The sequence below is a fragment of the Catharus ustulatus genome, chromosome 35 (assembly GCF_009819885.2).
Source record: "Catharus ustulatus isolate bCatUst1 chromosome 35, bCatUst1.pri.v2, whole genome shotgun sequence".
NCBI classification, from domain to species: Eukaryota; Metazoa; Chordata; class Aves; order Passeriformes; family Turdidae; genus Catharus; species Catharus ustulatus.
Window position 1 is genome coordinate 985,522 of NC_046255.1, and position 18,074 is coordinate 1,003,595.

The following is an 18,074-nucleotide window of genomic DNA, read 5'->3' on the forward strand; positions in this document are numbered from 1 at the left end:
TGGGGTGGTTTTTGGGGCATTACTTAGATTTTTGGGGTTGTTTTTGGGTTATTTTTAGGGCTTTATTGGGGTGTTTCTGGAATATTTTGGGGTTTTTTGGGGTTGTTTTTGGGTTATTTTTGGGGCATTATTGGGGTGATCTGGGGATTTTTTTGGGTATTTCTGGGGAATTATTGGGGTGGTTTTTGGGGTTATTTTTGGGTGTTTTTGGGGTATTTTGGGGCATTATTGGGGTGTTTATGGGGTTATTTTGGGGTATTATTTGGGGCATTATTGGGGTGGTTTTGAGGTGGTTTTGGGGTATTTTTGGGATTATTTTTGGGGTGTTTTGAGGTATTATTTGGTTATTTTTGGGGTATTTTTGGGATTATTTTTGGGGTGTTTTGAGGTATTATTTGGTTATTTTTGGGGTGTTTTGAGGTATTATTTGGTTATTTTGGGGGTTATTTTTGGGGTGTTTCTGGGGTATTTTTGGTTATTTTTGGGGTTATTATTGGGGTGTTTTTGGGGTATTTTTGGGGTGGTTTTTGGGGCATTATTTAGATTTTTTGGGGTTGTTTTTGGGGTATTTTTAGGGCTTTATTGAGGTGTTTTTGGAATATTTTTGGGTTTTTTGGGGTTGTTTTTGGGTTATTTTTGGGGCATTATTGGGGTGATCTGGGGATTTTTTTGGGTATTTCTGGGGAATTATTGGGGTGGGTTTTGGGGTTATTTTTGAGTTATTTTTGGGGTATTTTTGGGGTGATTATGGGGTGGTTTTGGGGTTATTTTGAGGTATTATTTGGGGCATTATTGGGGTGGTTTTGAGGTGGTTTTGGGGTATTTTTGGGATTATTTTTGGGGTGTTTTGAGGTATTATTTGGTTATTTTTGGGGTTATTTTTGGGGTGTTTCTTGGGTATTTTTGGGGTGGTTTTTTGGGGCATTATTTAGATTTTTTGGGGTTGTTTTTGGGTTATTTTTGGGGCATTATTGGGGTGATCTGGGGATTTTTTTGGGTATTTCTGGGGAATTATTGGGGTGGTTTTTGGGGTTATTTTTGGGTATTTTTGGGGTATTTTGGGGCATTATTGGGGTGTTTATGGGGTTATTTTGGGGTATTATTTGGGGCATTATTGGGGTGGTTTTGAGGTGTTTTTGGGGTATTTTTGGGGTTATTTTTGGGGTGTTTTGAGGTATTATTTGGTTATTTTTGGGGTTATTATTGAGGTGTTTCTGGGGTATTTTTGGGGTGGTTTTTGGGGCATTACTTAGATTTTTGGGGTTGTTTTTGGGTTATTTTTAGGGCTTTATTGGGGTGTTTCTGGAATATTTTGGGGTTTTTTGGGGTTGTTTTTGGGTTATTTTTGGGGCATTATTGGGGTGATCTGGGGATTTTTTTGGGTATTTCTGGGGAATTATTGGGGTGGTTTTTGGGGTTATTTTTGGGTATTTTTGGGGTATTTTTGGGGTGATTATGGGGTGATTTTGGGGTTATTTTAGATATTTTGGGTTATTTTTGGGGTATTATTTGGGTTATTTTTGGGGTGTTTTGGGGTATTTTTGGGGCATTATTGGGATGTTTTTGTGGTATTTTTGGGTTATTTTTGGGGTGTTTTGGGGGTTATTTTTAGGGTGTGTTTGGGATGTTTCTGGGGTTATTTTTGGGTTGTTTCTGGGGCGTTTTATGGGTATTTTTGTGGTGTTTTTCTGGTTATTTTTGGGGTGGTTTTGGGGTGTTTCTGGGGATATTTTTGGGGTTATTTTTGGGGAATTTTTGTGCTGTTTTTGGATTGGTTTTGGGGTGTTTTGGGATTATTTTTGAGGAGTTTTTGGGCTGGTTTTGTGGTATTTGTGGGGGTGTTTTTGGGATATTTTTCTGGTGTTTTTGGGATGTTTATGGGAATATTTTTGGGATATTTTGGATGTTTTTAACCTCACCCCTCTCTGCTGGTCCATCTTGTGCTGCTGCACCTGCTTGTGGTTGGTGATGACCTGGGGGTGCCACTGAGGGATCTTGGGGGGATTTTTGGGGTATTTTTGGGGTTATTTTTGGATTCATTTCTGGGCTGTTTTTGGTGTATTTTTGTGACTTTTTCGTGGTAATTTTGGGGTGGTTTTGGGGTTATTTTTGAAGTGCCATTGGGGTGTTATTGGGATATTTTTGTGGTTATTTTTGGGATATTTTTCTGGTGTTTCTGAGATGTTTCTGAGATGTTTCTGGGATTATTTTTGGGATATTTTGGACATTTCCAGGCTCACCCCTCTCTGCTGGTCCATCTTGTGCTGCTGCACCTGCTTGTGGTTGGTGATGACCTGGGGGTGCCACTGAGGCATCTTGGGGGTATTTCTGGGATTATTTTTGGATTTATTTTTGGGCTGTTTTTTGTGTATTTTTGTGATTTTTTGTGGCAATTTTGGGGTGGTTTTGGGGTTATTTTTGAAGTGTCATTGGGGTGTTATTGGGATATTTTTGTGGTTATTTTTGGGATATTTTTCTGGTGTTTCTGAGATGTTTCTGAGATGTTTCTGGAATTATTTTTGGGATATTTTGGACATTTCCAGGCTCACCCCTCTCTGCTGGTCCATCTTGTGCTGCTGCACCTGCTTGTGGTTGGTGATGACCTGGCGGATGCCGTTGACGAAGCCGCTCTGGTCGTTGGGGATCAGCCCCATGAAGATTTTCTTCTTGGACGAGTAGAGGAGCATCAGCACCCGAACCTCGCACGGCGCCGTGTGCGGGAAGTGCACGCAGCCCGCCTGGGGGGGACACCAAAATGGGGCTGGGGTCTCTGAGAGTCAATTTGGGGTGCCCCAGGGTGATTTTGGGGTTCCCCAGCAAGGGTTTGGGGTTTCTGAGGGTGGTTTTGGGGTTCCCAGAGTGGGTTTGCGCACCCCCAGGGCGATTTTGGGGTCCCCCAGGATGGGTTTGGGGACTCCCAGCAAGGGTTTGGGGTCATTGAGAGTGATTTTGGGGTTCCCCCCAGTGGGTTTGGGGTCTCCCAGGGTGGTTTTGGGGTGCCCCAGGGTCATTTTGGGGTCCCCCAGGGTGGGTTTGGGGAGCCCCAGCACGGCGCCGTGTGCGGGAAGTGCACGCAGCCCGCCTGGGGGGGACACCAAAATGGGGCTGGGGTCTCTGAGAGTCACTTTGGGGTGCCCCAGGGTGGGTTTGGGGTCCCTCAGGGCAGTTTTAGGGTTCTTGAGGGTGGTCTTGGGGTCCCTGAGAGTCATTTTGGGGTCCCCCAGGGCAGTTTTTGGGTTCCTGAAGGTGGTTTTGGGGTCTCCCAGGATGGGTTTGGGGTCGCCCAAGACGGGTTTGGGGTTCCCCAGGGTGATTTTGGGGTCCCCCAGGGTAATTTTGGGGTCCCCAGGATGGGTTTGGGGTCCCCAGGACAGTTTTTAGGTTCTTAAGGGTGGTTTTGGGGTCCCCAGGGTGATTTTGGGGTCTCCCAGGGTGGTTTTGGGGTCATTGAGAGCAATTTTGGGGTCCCCCAGAATGGGTTTGGGGACTTCCAGCAAAGGTTTGGGGTCCCCCAGGATGAGTTTGGGCTTCCCCACAGTGGATTTGGGGTACCCAGGGTGTGTTTGGGGTCATTGAGGGTCATTTTGGGGTCCCCCAGGGTGGGTTTGGGGACCCCCAACAAGGGTCTGGGGTCTCTGAAGGTCATTTTGGGGTTCCCCAGAGGTGGGTTTGGGGTCCCCCAGGGTGATTTTGGGGTCCCCAGGGCAGTTTTTGGGTTCCTGAGGGTGAGTTTGGGATCTCTGAGGGTCATTTTGGGGTTCCCCACAATGTGGATTTGGGGTACCCAGGGCAGGTTTGGGGACCCCCATCAAGGGTTTGGGGTGATTGAAAGCAATTTTGGGATCCCCCAGAGTGGGTTTGGGGTCCCCAGGGTGGGTTTGGGGACTCCCAGGGTGGGTCTGGGTTCCCTGAGGATGATTTTGGGGTACCCAGGGTGGGTTTGGGGTACTCAAGGATGAGTTTGGGGTCTCTGAGGATGATTTTGGGGTTCTTCAGGGTGGGTTTGGGGTCCCCAGGGTGATTTTGGGGTCCCCCAGCAGGGGTCTGGGGTCTCTGAGGGTCATTTTAGGGTTCCCCAGGGCAAGTTTGGGGACCCCCAGAATGGGTCTGGGGCCTCTTAGGGTCATTTTGGGGTGCCCCAGGGTGGATTTGGGGATCCCCAGGGTCATTTTGGGGTCCCCCAGGATGTGTTTGGGGTCTCTGAGGGTCATTTTGGGGTCCCCCAGGATCATTTTGGAGTCCCCCAGGGTGGGTTTAGGGACTCCCAGCAAGGATCTGGGGTCTCTGAAGGTCATTTTGGGGTTGCCCAGGGCTGATTTTGGGGTCCCCCAGGCAGTTTTTGGGTTCTTGAGGGTGGTTTTGGGGTTCCCCAGGGTGGGTTTGGGGTGCCCCAGGGTGGGTTTGGGGTACTCAAGGATGAGTTTGGGGTCTCTGAGGATGATTTTGGGGTTCTTCAGGGTGGGTTTGGGGTCCCCAGGGTGGATTTGGGGTCCCCCAGAGTGGATTTGGGGTCTCCCAGGATGGGTTTGGGTTCCCTGAGGATGATTTTGGGGTCCCAAGAGTGAGTTTGGGGTCCCCAAGGTGGGTTTGGGGTCTCTGAGAGTCACTTTGGGATCTCCCAGGATCATTTTGGGGTACCCAGGGCGGGTTTGGGGATTCCCAACAAGGGTTTGGGGTTCCCCAGGGTGATTTTGGGGTTCCCAAGGGTGGGTTTGGGGTGCCCCAGGGCAGTTTTTGGGTTCTTGAAAGTGATTTTGGGGTCCCCCAGGGTGGGTTTGGGATTCCCCAGGGTCTTTTTTTGGGGTCCCAGATTGATTTTTTGGGATCCCAGGATATTTTTGGGGTCCCAGGGTAGTTTTTAGGGCTTTTTTGGGTTCCCACGTTCATTTTTTAGGGTCCCTGGGGGGACTTTTGGGGTCCCTGATTGTTTTTGGGGTGGATTCTTGGGGTCCCAGCTTGATTTTTTTGGGATTCCTGGGTGAATTTTTGGGGGTCCCAGGGCAGTTTTTGGGGTTTTTTTGGGTTCCCAGGTCGATTTTTTGGGGTCCCAGATTCATTTTTTGAGATCCCAGGATATTTTTAGGGTCCCTGGATATTTTTGGGGTGGATTTTTGGGGTTCCAGGTTGATTTTTTGCGATCCCTGGGTGGATTTTTGGGGGTCCCAGGGCAGTTTTTAGGGTTTTTTTGGGTTCCCAGGTTCATTTTTTGGGGTCCCAGATTGATTTTTTGGGATCCCAAAATATTTTTGGGGTTCCTGGATATTTTTGGGGTGGATTTTTGGGGTCCCAGGTTGATTTTTTGAGATCCCTGGGTGATTTTTTGGGGATCCCAGGGCAGTTTTTGGGGCTTTTTGGGGATCCCAGGGCAGTTTTTGGGGTTTTTTTGAGTTCCCAGGTTCATTTTTTGAGATCCCTGGGTGGATTTTTGGGGTCCCAGGATATTTTTGGCGTCCCTGGATATTTTTGGGGTGGATTTTTGGGGTCCCAGGTTGATTTTTTGGGCTCTCTGGGTGGATTTTTGGGAGTCCCAGGGCAGTTTTTGGGGTTTTTTTGGGTTCCCAGGTTCATTTTTTGGGTTCCCAGGTTGATTTTTTTGGGTCCCCAGGATATTTTTGGGTCCCCAAAATATTTTTGGGGTCCCTGGATATTTTTGGGGTGCTCACAAAGCCGTTGCCCATGATCCTGTAGAGCCCCTTGAGCGACTCCAGGTCCTTGTTGGTGAAGTGGAACTGAACCATCCTCGAGTTCCTGAACAGGGGGCCCAGGGTGGTCTGGGGGGGCAAAAAATCACTTTAAAATCCTCCAAAAATTCCAAATATCCCCTCCAAAAATCCCCCCAAAACCCCACAAAAATCCCACAAAAATATCCCAAAAAAATCCTAAAAGTTCACCAAAAAATCCCATCAAAATTCCCCTTGAAATTCTCCAAAAATCCCAAAAATTCACCAAAAAATCCCCTCAAAAATAAAAAAATACCCTTAAAATCCTCAAAAAATTCCCCCCAAAATTCCAAAAATCCCACAAAAAAATCCCACAAAAATCCCATAAAACATCCCTAAAAACCCAACAAAAAATCCCTAAAAAATTCCAAATATTTACCCAAAAATCCTCCCAAAAATAAAAAAAAATCCTCTTAAAATCCTCCAAAAGTTCCCCAAAAATTCCAAATATCCCCTACAAAAATCCCACAAAAATCTCACAATACATCCCTAACAATCCCACAAAAAAAATCCCTCAAAAATCCCAAAAATTTACCCAAAAGTCCTCCAAAAATAAAAAAATCCCCTTAAAATCCTCCAAAAATTCCCCAAAAATTCTAAAAATTCCCTCCAAAAATCCCCCCAAAATCCCAGAAAAATATCCCAAAATAATCTCAAAAATTTACCCAAAAAACTCCCTAAAAATCCCAAAAAATCCCCTTAAAATCCTCCAAAAATTCCTCAAAAATTCCAAATATCCCCTCCAAAAATTCCCCCAAAAACCCATAAAACATCCCTAAAAATCCAACAAAAAATCCCTAAAAAATTCCAAATATTTACCCAAAAATCCCCCCAAAAATAAAAAAAAATCCCCTTAAAATCCTCCCAAAGTTCCCCAAAAATTCCAAATATCCCCTCCAAAAATTCCCCCAAAATCCCATAAAACATCCCTAAAAATTCAACAAAAATATCCCTAAAAAATTCCAAATATTTACCCAAAAATCCCCTCAAAAATAAAAAAAAATCCCCTTAAAATCCTCCAAAAATTCCAAATATCCCCTCCAAAAATCCCACAAAAATTCCACAAAACATCCCTAAAAATCCAACAAAAAATCTGTAAAAAATTCCAAATATTTACCCAAAAATCCCCTCAAAAACAAAAAAAAATCCCCTTAAAATTCTCCAAAATTCCCCAAAAATTCCAAATATCCCCTACAAAAATCTCACAAAAATCTCAGAATACATCCCTAAAAATCCAACAAAAAATCCCTAAAAAATTCCAAATATTTACCCAAAAAATCCCCCCAAAAATAATAAAAAAAATCCCCTTAAAGTCCTCCAAAAGTTCCCCAAAAATTCCAAATATCCCCTACAAAATTCCCACAAAAATCCCACAAAACATCCCTAAAAATCCAACAAAAAATCCCTAAAAAATTCCAAATATTTACCCAAAAATCCCCTCAAAAATAATTAAAAAATCCCCTTAAAACCCTTCAAAAGTTCCCCAAAAATTCCAAATATCCCCTACAAAAACCCCACAAAAATCTCACAATACATCCCTAAAAATCCCACAAAAAAATCCCTCAAAAATCCCAAAAATTTACCCAAAAATCCTCCAAAAATAAAAAAATCCCCTTAAAATCCTCCAAGAATTCCCCAAAAATTCCAAAAAATCTCCTCCAAAAATCCCCCCAAAATCCCAGAAAAATATCCCAAAAAATCTCAAAAATTTACCCAAAAAACTCCCTAAAAATCCCAAAAATCCCCTTAAAATTCTCCAAAACATCCCAAAAATTCCCCTTAAAATCCTCCAAAAATTCCTCAAAAATTCCAAAAATCCCCTCCAAAAATCCCACAAAAATCCCACATAGAATTCCCAAAAAACTGACAAAAAACCTGCAAAAATCTCACAAAAAACCCTAAAAATCCCCCAAAAAATCCCAAAAACCCCCTAAAAATCCCCCCCAAAATCCCAAAAAAATAATAAAAAATACCACAAAAAACAAAAAATAATTTCACAAAAAATCCCAAAAAAATCCAAAAAAATTCCACAAAAAATAAAAAAAATTCCACAAAAATCCCAAAAAAATTCCCCCAAAAATCAAAAAAAATCCCCAAAAAAACCCCAAAAATTCCTCAAAAAAACCCCAAAATCCCCAAATCCCCCAAACCACCCCAAAACTCCAAAATCCCAAAAAAAACCCCAAACCCACCAGGAGCTGCTGTGGGATCAGCTGCATGATCAACTTCTGGGGCCACTGATCCGTTTTCCTGAAAAATAAAAATAAATTAGGGAGAGTTTGGGGGTAATTTCTAAAATTTCTGCATCCAAAAAAAAAATTTCTGTCAAAAAAATCCCCACAATCCCCCAAAAATATCCCAAAAATCCCATAAAAAAACCCCAAAATTCTCCCCAAAAAAATCCCAAAATCACCCCCCAAAACCCTCCCCAAAAAACTTTAAAAATCTCCAAAAAATCCCATTAAAAAAATCCCAAAAAAATCCCCCCAAAAAACCCAAAAATTAAAAAAATCCCTAAAAATCCCCCCCAAAAAATCCAAAAAAACCCCCAGAAAATTCCAAAAAATTCCCCAAAATCCCTGAAAATAAAAAAAAAAATTTAAAAAGATCTCACAAAAATGCAAAAAAAAACCCCAAAAAATCCAAAAAAATCCCAAAAAATCCCCCCAAAAAATCCCCCAAAATCCCAAAATAATCTCAAAAAATCCCCAAAAACCCCCCAAAAAATCCCCAAAAAACCCCCAAAAATTAAAAAAAATCCCAGAAAAATCCCAAAAAATCCCCCAAAAAATTCCAAAAAAATCCCCAAAAATTAAAAAAAAATTCCAAAAAAAATTCCAAAAAATCCAAAAAAATCCCCAAAAAACCCCTAAAAAATCCCATTAAAATCCTCCTAAAATTCCCCAAAAAATCCAAAAAAATTCCAAAAAAAAGTCCCCAAAAAATCCAAAAAATCCTCCAAAAAATCCCCAAAAAATCCCAAAAAAATCCCAAAAAAATCCCAAAAAAATCCCAAAAAATTCCCAAAAAACCCCAAAAAAATCCCCAAAAAATCCCAAATTTTCCCCAACCCCCAAATTTCCCAAATTTCCCAAATTTCCCAAATTTCCCCCAAACTCACAGGTTCTCTCCTGCGTTCACGTACACCTGGCAGGGCAGCAAAAATCCCAAAAAAATCCCCAAAAAATCCCCAAAAATTAAAAAAAACCCAAAAAAATCCCCCAAAAATCCTGCAAAAAATCCTAAAAAGTCTCCAAAAAAATCCTAAAAAATCCCATTAAAATCCTCCCAAAATTCCCCAAAAAATCTCATAAAAATTAAAAAAAAACCTCCAAAAAATCAAAAAAAATCCCCAAAAAATCCCAAAAAAATCCCCAAAAATTAAAAAAAAAATCCCCAAAAATTTCCAAAAAATCCTTAAAAATCCCCAAAAAAACTCTAAAAAATCCCACTAAAATCCTTCCAAAATTCTCAAAAAAATCTCATAAAATTAAAAGAAAATCCCAAAAAAAATCCCAAAAAATCCCCAAAAAATCCCCCAAAAAATCCTCCAAAAAATCCCAAAAAAATCCCAAAAAAATCCCAAATTTTCCCCATCCCCCAAATTTCCCAAATTTCCCGAATTCCCCCCAAACTCACAGGTTCTCTCCTGCATTCACGTACACCTGGCAGGGCAGCAAAAATCCCAAAAAATCCCAAAAAAATCCCCAAAAATTAAAAAAAAAATCCCCCAAAAAAATCCCAAAAAATCCTCCAAAAATTAAAAAAAATCCCAGAAAAATCCCAAGAAATCCCAAAAAAATCCCCAAAAAAACCCTAAAAAATCCCATTAAAATCCTCCCAAAATTCCCCACAAAATCTCATAAAAATTCAAAAAAAACCCCCAAAAAATCCAAAAAAATCCCCAAAAAATTCAAAAAAATCCTAAAAAAATCCCCAAAAAAACTCCTAAAAAATCCCAAAAAATTCCAAAAAAATCCCAAAAAAATCCCCAAAAAATCCCAAATTTTCCCCAACCCCCAAATTTCCCAAATCCCCTTGAATTTCCCCCAAACTCACAGGTTCTCTCCTGCGTTCACGTACACCTGGCAGGGCAGCAAAAATCCCAAAAAATCCCCAAAAAATCCCCAAAAATTCAAAAAAAAATCCCCAAAAAAATCCCAAAAAATCCCCAAAAAATTCTAAAAAATCCCCAAAAAAACCCTAAAAAATCCCATTAAAATCCTCCCAAAATTCCCCAAAAAATCTCATAAAAATTCGAAAAAAACCCCAAAAAAATCCCAAAAAATCCCAAAAACTCCCCCAAAAAATCCCAAAAAATTCCCAAAAAATCCCCAAAATACCCCTAAAAATTGCCATAAAAGTCCCCAAAAAAACCCTAAAAAATCCCATTAAAATCCTCCCAAAATTCCCCAAAAAATCTCATAAAAATTCCAAAAAAAATCCCCAAAAAATCCCAAAAAATCCCCAAAAATTCAAAAAAAATCCCAAAAAAATCCCAAAAAATTCCAAAAAATCCTAAAAAATCCCCAAAAAAACCCTAAAAAAATCCCATTAAAATCCTTCCAACATTCCCCAAAAAATCTCATAAAAATTCAAAAAAAAACCCCAAAAAATCCCAAAAAAATCCCAAAAAAATCCCAAAAAATCCCCAAAAAAAACCCCAAAAATTTAAAAAAACCCAGAAAAATCCCAAAAAATTCCCAAAAAATCCTAAAAAATCCCCAAAAAACCCCTAAAAAATCCCATTAAAATCCTTCCAAAATTCCCCAAAAAATCTCATAAAAAATTTTTTTAAATCCCCAAAAAATCCAAAAAAATCCCCAAAAAATCCCAAAAAAATCCCAAAAAATCCCCAAAAAAACCCCCAAAAATTTAAAAAAATCCCAGAAAAATCCCAAAAAATTCCCAAAAAATCCTAAAAAATCCCCAAAAAACCCCTAAAAAATCCCAATAAAATCCTTCCAAAATACCCAAAAAAATCTCATAAAATTCAAAAAAAATCCCCAAAAAATCCCCAAAAAATCCCAAAAAAATCCCCAAAAAATCCAAAAAAAATGCAAAAAAAATCCCAAAAAATCCCCAAAAAATCCCAAATTTTCCCCAACCCCCAAATTTCCCAAATTTCCCGAATTTCCCCCAAACTCACAGGTTCTCTCCTGCGTTCACATACACCTGGCAGGGCAGCAAAAATCCCAAAAAATCCCCAAAAAATCCCCAAAAATTAAAAAAAAAATCACCAAGAAAATCCCAAAAATCCTCCAAAAAATGCTAAAAAATCCCAAAAAAACCCTAAAAAATCCCATTAAAATTCTCCCAAAATTCCCCAAAAAATCTCATAAAAATTCGAAAAAAATCCCAAAAAAATCCAAAAAATCCCCAAAAAATCCCAAAAAATCCCAAAAAAATCCCAAAAAATCCCAAAAAATTCCAAAAAGTCCTAAAAAATCCCAAAAAAAACCCCTAAAAAAATCCCATTAAAATCCACCCAAAATTCCCCAAAAAATCTCATAAAAATTCGAAAAAAATCCCAAAAAAATCCAAAAAATCCCCCAAAAAATCCCCAAAAAATCCCAAAAAAATCCCAAAAAAAATCCCAAAAAATCCCAAAAAATCCCAAATTTTCCCCAACCCCCAAATTTCTCAAATTTCCCGAATTTCCCCAGACTCACAGGTTCTCTCCTGCATTCACGTACACCTGGCAGGGCAGCAAAAATCCCAAAAAATCCCCAAAAAATCCCCAAAAATTCAAAAAAACCCAAAAAAAATCCCAAAAAATCCTAAAAAATCCCCAAAAAAGCCCTAAAAAATCCCATTAAAATCCTCCCAAAATTCCCCAAAAAATCTCATAAAAATTCGAAAAAAATCCCAAAAAAATCCAAAAAATCCCCAAAAAATCCCAAAAAATCCCAAAAAAATCCCAAAAAATCCCAAAAAATTCCAAAAAGTCCTAAAAAATCCCCCAAAAAAAACCCTAAAAAATCCCATTAAAATCCTCCCAAAATTCCCCACAAAATCTCATAAAAATTCAAAAAAAACCCCCAAAAAATCCAAAAAAATCCCCAAAAAATTCAAAAAAAATCCTAAAAAATCCCCAAAAAAACTCCTAAAAAATCCCAAAAAATTCCAAAAAAATCCCAAAAAAATCCCCAAAAAATCCCAAATTTTCCCCAACCCCCAAATTTCCCAAATCCCCTTGAATTTCCCCCAAACTCACAGGTTCTCTCCTGCGTTCACGTACACCTGGCAGGGCAGCAAAAATCCCAAAAAATCCCCAAAAAATCCCCAAAAATTCAAAAAAAAATCCCCAAAAAAATCCCAAAAAATCCCCAAAAAATCCTAAAAAATCCCCAAAAAAACCCTAAAAAATCCCATTAAAATCCTCCCAAAATTCCCCAAAAAATCTCATAAAAATTCAAAAAAAACCCCAAAAAAATCCCAAAAAATCCCAAAAACTCCCCCAAAAAATCCCAAAAAATTCCCAAAAAATCCCCAAAATACCCCTAAAAATTGCCATAAAAGTCCCCAAAAAAACCCTAAAAAATCCCATTAAAATCCTCCCAAAATTCCCCAAAAAATCTCATAAAAATTCCAAAAAAAATCCCCAAAAAATCCCAAAAAAATCCCCAAAAATTCAAAAAAAATCCCAAAAAAATCCCAAAAAATTCCAAAAAATCCTAAAAAATCCCCAAAAAAACCCTAAAAAATCCCATTAAAATCCTTCCAACATTCCCCAAAAAATCTCATAAAAATTCAAAAAAAAACCCCAAAAAATCCCAAAAAAATCCCAAAAAAATCCCAAAAAATCCCCAAAAAAAACCCCAAAAATTTAAAAAAACCCAGAAAAATCCCAAAAAATTCCCAAAAAATCCTAAAAAATCCCCAAAAAACCCCTAAAAAATCCCATTAAAATCCTTCCAAAATTCCCCAAAAAATCTCATAAAAAATTTTTTTAAATCCCCAAAAAATCCAAAAAAATCCAAAAAATCCCAAAAAAATCCCAAAAAATCCCCAAAAAAACCCCCAAAAATTTAAAAAAATCCCAGAAAAATCCCAAAAAATTCCCAAAAAATCCTAAAAAATCCCCAAAAAACCCCTAAAAAATCCCAATAAAATCCTTCCAAAATACCCAAAAAAATCTCATAAAATTCAAAAAAAATCCCCAAAAAATCCCCAAAAAATCCCAAAAAAATCCCCAAAAAATCCAAAAAAAAATGCAAAAAAAATCCCAAAAAATCCCCAAAAAATCCCAAATTTTCCCCAACCCCCAAATTTCCCAAATTTCCCGAATTTCCCCCAAACTCACAGGTTCTCTCCTGCGTTCACATACACCTGGCAGGGCAGCAAAAATCCCAAAAAATCCCCAAAAAATCCCCAAAAATTAAAAAAAAAATCACCAAGAAAATCCCAAAAATCCTCCAAAAAATGCTAAAAAATCCCAAAAAAAACCCTAAAAAATCCCATTAAAATTCTCCCAAAATTCCCCAAAAAATCTCATAAAAATTCGAAAAAAATCCCAAAAAAATCCAAAAAATCCCCAAAAAATCCCAAAAAAATCCCAAAAAAAATCCCAAAAAATCCCAAAAAATTCCAAAAAGTCCTAAAAAATCCCCAAAAAAACCCCTAAAAAAATCCCATTAAAATCCACCCAAAATTCCCCAAAAAATCTCATAAAAATTCGAAAAAAAATCCCAAAAAAATCCAAAAAAATCCCCCAAAAAAATCCCCAAAAAATCCCAAAAAAATCCCAAAAAAAATCCCAAAAAATCCCAAAAAATCCCAAATTTTTCCCCAACCCCCAAATTTCTCAAATTTCCCGAATTTCCCCAGACTCACAGGTTCTCTCCTGCATTCACGTACACCTGGCAGGGCAGCAAAAATCCCAAAAAATCCCCAAAAAATCCCCAAAAATTAAAAAAAAAAATCCCCAAAAAAATCCCAAAAAATCCTAAAAAATCCCCAAAAAAACCCTAAAAAATCCCATTAAAATCCTCCCAAAATTCCCCAAAAAAATCTCATAAAAATTCGAAAAAAATCCCAAAAAAATCCAAAAAATCCCCAAAAAATCCCAAAAAATCCCAAAAAAAATCCCAAAAAATCCCAAAAAATTCCAAAAAGTCCTAAAAAAATCCCCCAAAAAAACCCCTAAAAAAATCCCATTAAAATCCTCCCGAAATTCCCCAAAAAATCTCATAAAAATTAAAAAAAAATCCTCAAAAAATCCAAAAAATCCCCAAAAAATCCCAAAAAATCCCAAAAAAATCCCAAAAAATCCCAAAAAATTCCAAAAAGTCCTAAAAAATCCCCCAAAAAAACCCCTAAAAAAATCCCATTAAAATCCTCCCGAAATTCCCCGAAAAATCTCATAAAAATTCAAAAAAAATCCTCAAAAAATCCAAAAAATCCCCCAAAAAAATCGCAAAAAATCCCAAAAAATCCCAAAAAATTCAAAAAAATCCTAAAAAATCCCAAAAAAACCTTAAAAAATCCTACTAAAATCCTTCCAAAATTCTCAAAAAAATCTCATAAAATTAAAAAAAATCCCCCAAAAAATCCAAAAAAATTCAAAAAAAACCCCAAAAAAATCGCAAAAAATCCCAAAAAAATTCCAAAAAAATCCCAAAAAAATCCCAAAAAAATCCCAAAAAAATCCCAAAAAAATCCCAAATTTTTCCCACCCCCTAAATTTCCCAAATTTCCCGAATTTCCCCCAGACTCACAGGTTCTCTCCTGCGTTCACGTACACCTGGCAGGGCAGGGACCGCGTCAGCTTCGTGCTGGAATCCACCAGGGCGGGTTTGGGTTTCTGGGGGGACAAAAAAAAATTTGGGGAGGGGTCCCAAAAAATTTGGGGAAAAGAAATTTGGGGGTTTTAGGGGGGGAAAAAGTGGCAGAAAATGTCATTAAATCGTCACAAAATGTCACAAATTCATCCCAAAATCCTCCCAAAATCACCCCAAAATTATCCCAAGAAATCTCTAAAATATTCCCAAAAATCCCCCAAAAAATCCTCAAAAAATCTCCCAAAAATCCCTAAAAAATCCCTAAATTCACCTCAAAAATCTCCCAGAAATTCCCAAAAATCCCCCCAAGATTAAAAAAAATCCCCCCAAATATTCCCCAAAAAATCCCCCAAAATCTCCAAAAGATCCCCCAAAAATCCCTGAAAAAACCCCCAAAAAATCCCCCAAAATCCTCCCAAAAATCCCCAAAAAAATCCCTAAAAATTCCCCGAAAATCCCCAAAAATTAAAAAAAACCCCAAAAATTCCCCAAAAAAATCCCAAAAAATCCCAAAATTTTCCCCAAAAAATCCTGTCAAATCCCCCCAAAATCCCCAAAACAATCCCACAAAAATCCATTAAAAATTCCCAAAAAATCCCCAAAAAAAACCCCAAACTTCCCTTTTAAAATGCCCCCAAAAATTCAAAAAAATCCGAAAAAATTCCCAAAAATTCCCCAAAAAAATCCCCAAAATCCCCCAAAAATACCCCAAAAATTCCCCAAAAATTCCCAAATATCTCTAAAAAAATAGACCAAAAATCCACCAAAAAATTCCCAAAAATTCCCCCCCAAAAAAAAAAAAATCTAAAAAAAAAAATCCCAAAAAATCCCCCAAAAAATCCCAAAAAAATCCCAAAAATTCCCAAAAAATTTCCTAAAAAATTCCCAAACATCCCTAAAAAAATCAACAAAAAACCCACAAAAAATTCCCAAAAATTGCCCAAAAAATCCAAAAAATTCCCCAAAAATCCCCAAAAAATTCCCAAAAAAATCCCAAAATATCCCCCAAAAAATCCCCAAAAATCCCCCAAAAATAAAAAAAAAATCCCCAAAAATCCCCCCCAAAAAACCAAAATTCCCCTTTAAAATACCCCCAAAAATTCAAAAAAATCCAAAAAAATTCCCAAAAATTCCCAAAAAAATCCCCAAAAATCCCCAAAAAATCCCTAAAAATTCCTTTAAAAAATCTCTGATAATTCTCCAAAATTCAAAAAAAATTCCTAAAATTCTCCTCTAAAAGCCCCCCAAAATTCCTCTATAAAATAAAAAAAATCCTTAAAAAAATCCCCCAAAAAATGCCCTAAAAAATCCCAAAAAATCCCCAAAAATTCCCCAAAAATCCCAAAAAATTCCCAAAAAAATCCCAAAATTTCCCCAAAAATGCCCCCAAAAATCCCAAAAAATTTCCTAAAAAATTCACAAATATCCCTAAAAAAATAAGACAAAAAATCCACCGAAAAATTCCCAAAAATTCCCCCAAAAATATAAAAAAATGTCAAAAAAACCCCCAAAAATTCCCCAAAAAATCCCCAAAAATCCCCAAAAATTCCCCAAAAATCCCTTAAAAATCAAAAAAATTCCCCAAAAATCCCCCCCAAAAAACCCAAAATTCCCCTTTAAAATACCCCCAAAAATTCAAAAAAATCCCAAAAATTCCCCAAAAAAATCTCAAATTTTCCCAAAAAATTCCCCAAAAAAATCCCAAAAAATTCCCAAAAAATTTCCCAAATATCCCCAAAAAATCCACAAAATATCCACAAAAAAATTCCCAAAAAATTTAAAAAATCTAAAAAAAATCCCAAAAAAATCCCCAAAAATTAAAAAAAAAATCCCAAAAAAATCCCAAAAATTCCCCAAAAATCCCCCAAAAATCCCAAAAATTCCCAAAAAAAATCCCCAAAAATTCCCAAATATCCCTAAACAAATAGACAAAAAATCCACCAAAAAATTCCCAAAAATTCCCCAAAAAATCTCAAAAAATCCCCAAAAATTCCCCAAAAAATCCCCAAAAAATCCCCAAAAAATTCCCCAAAAAATCCCCAAAAAATCCTGAAAAATTCCCCAAAAAATCCCAAAATTTCCCCAATTTTTCCCCCAAATCCCCAGTCCCCTCTCTCACCTCCTGCCACTCCAGGACCCCGCTCCAGGCCAGGATTTTGTTGTTTTGTTGGGGCCCTGCCAGGGTTGGAGCTCCCAGGTTTGGGGGGGTTCCCTGGGGGGGCACCGAGCTGGGGGGGCCCCCGCTGGCCTGGAAATAAAATTTATTCATTCAATCATTAATTAAAATTTTAGATTAATACTAAAAAAAAAAAAAGAAATTAATTAGTTAAAAATTGGGGATTAATAACTTAAATATTTAACTCAAAATGTTCAAGTTTTAAAATCAATCAATAAATAAATAATCTTAATTTATATTAAAAAAACCACATTTAATGTATAAATAAAATGAATGAAAAAATAAATAAACTAAGTATAATGAATAAATAAAGTGAATAAATAAATACATAAAGTGAATAAATACATAATTAAATGTGATGAATAAAAACAACAAATGAATAAATAAAAACAAATGATAGAAAAAAATTACACTAAAAAAACTCTCAAAGAATTAGAAAATAAAGAACAAATGAATGAAAAAATAAATAAATGAGTGAATAATGAATAAATAAAATAAATAATTAAATAAAATTAACTCCTCCAAAAAACCCCATAGAATAAAAAATAAAAATAAGTATAAAAATAAATAAGAATAAAATTTAAAATAAGAATAAAAACGAAAATGAGAATAAAAACAAATAAAAAATAAAAATTAAAAGAATTAAAAATAAGAGTAAGACTAAAAATAAAATGAAAACCAAAAATAAAAATAAGAATAAGAATAAAAATAACAAGAAGAAGAAATAAGAATAAAAATAAAAATGAAAATAAGAATAACAATAAAAAAATGAAAATAAGAATAAAAAATAAGAATAAAAATCTAAATGAAAATAAGGATAAAAAATAAAAATGAAAATAAGAGTAACATTAAAAATAAAAATAAAATTAAAAATAAAAATAAATAAAATATAAAGCTAAAACAAAAATCTAAAACAAAAATAAAAACAAATAAAAATTAAAAATAAAATTAACAATAAAAACAAAATTTAAAAAAAGTAGAATAAAAATAAAACCAAAAATAGAAATAACAACAAAAATTAAAAATAAAATTAACAATAAAAATAAAATAAAAACTAAAAATAAAAAGTAGAATAAAAATAAAACTGAAAATAGAAATAAAAACAACTAAAAATTAAAAATAAAATTAACAATAAAAATAAAAAATAAAGAACCAAAAATAAAAATAAAAATAAATAAAAATAAAAATAAAAAAGAAAATAAAAATTAAAAATAAAAAATAAAAACATCAAAAATAAAATAAAAATAAAAATAAAAAAATAAAAATAAAAAATAAAATTAAAAATAAAAATAAAAACAAATAAAAAATAAAATAAAAATTAAAAAATAAAAACTAAAATAAAAAGACCAAAAATAAAATAAAAATAAAAGTAAAAAAATTAAAATAAAAATAAAA

The 18,074-nt window shown here is 36.0% G+C and overlaps 1 protein-coding gene across 1 annotated transcript in view; it reads right to left on the reverse strand.

The window, feature by feature from the left end:
- MED25 (mediator complex subunit 25) overlaps positions 1–18,074 on the reverse strand; it is a 44,593-nt gene that overhangs the window by 7,874 nt on the left and 18,645 nt on the right. The window contains exons 11-15 of the mRNA XM_033084027.1: positions 16,623–16,751; positions 14,441–14,526; positions 7,913–7,970; positions 5,664–5,771; positions 2,550–2,738 (exon numbers count right to left, since the gene is read on the reverse strand). Of these exons, the coding sequence (XP_032939918.1) occupies positions 2,550–2,738; positions 5,664–5,771; positions 7,913–7,970; positions 14,441–14,526; positions 16,623–16,751 (570 nt within the window). The remainder of the gene's footprint in view (positions 1–2,549; positions 2,739–5,663; positions 5,772–7,912; positions 7,971–14,440; positions 14,527–16,622; positions 16,752–18,074) is intronic.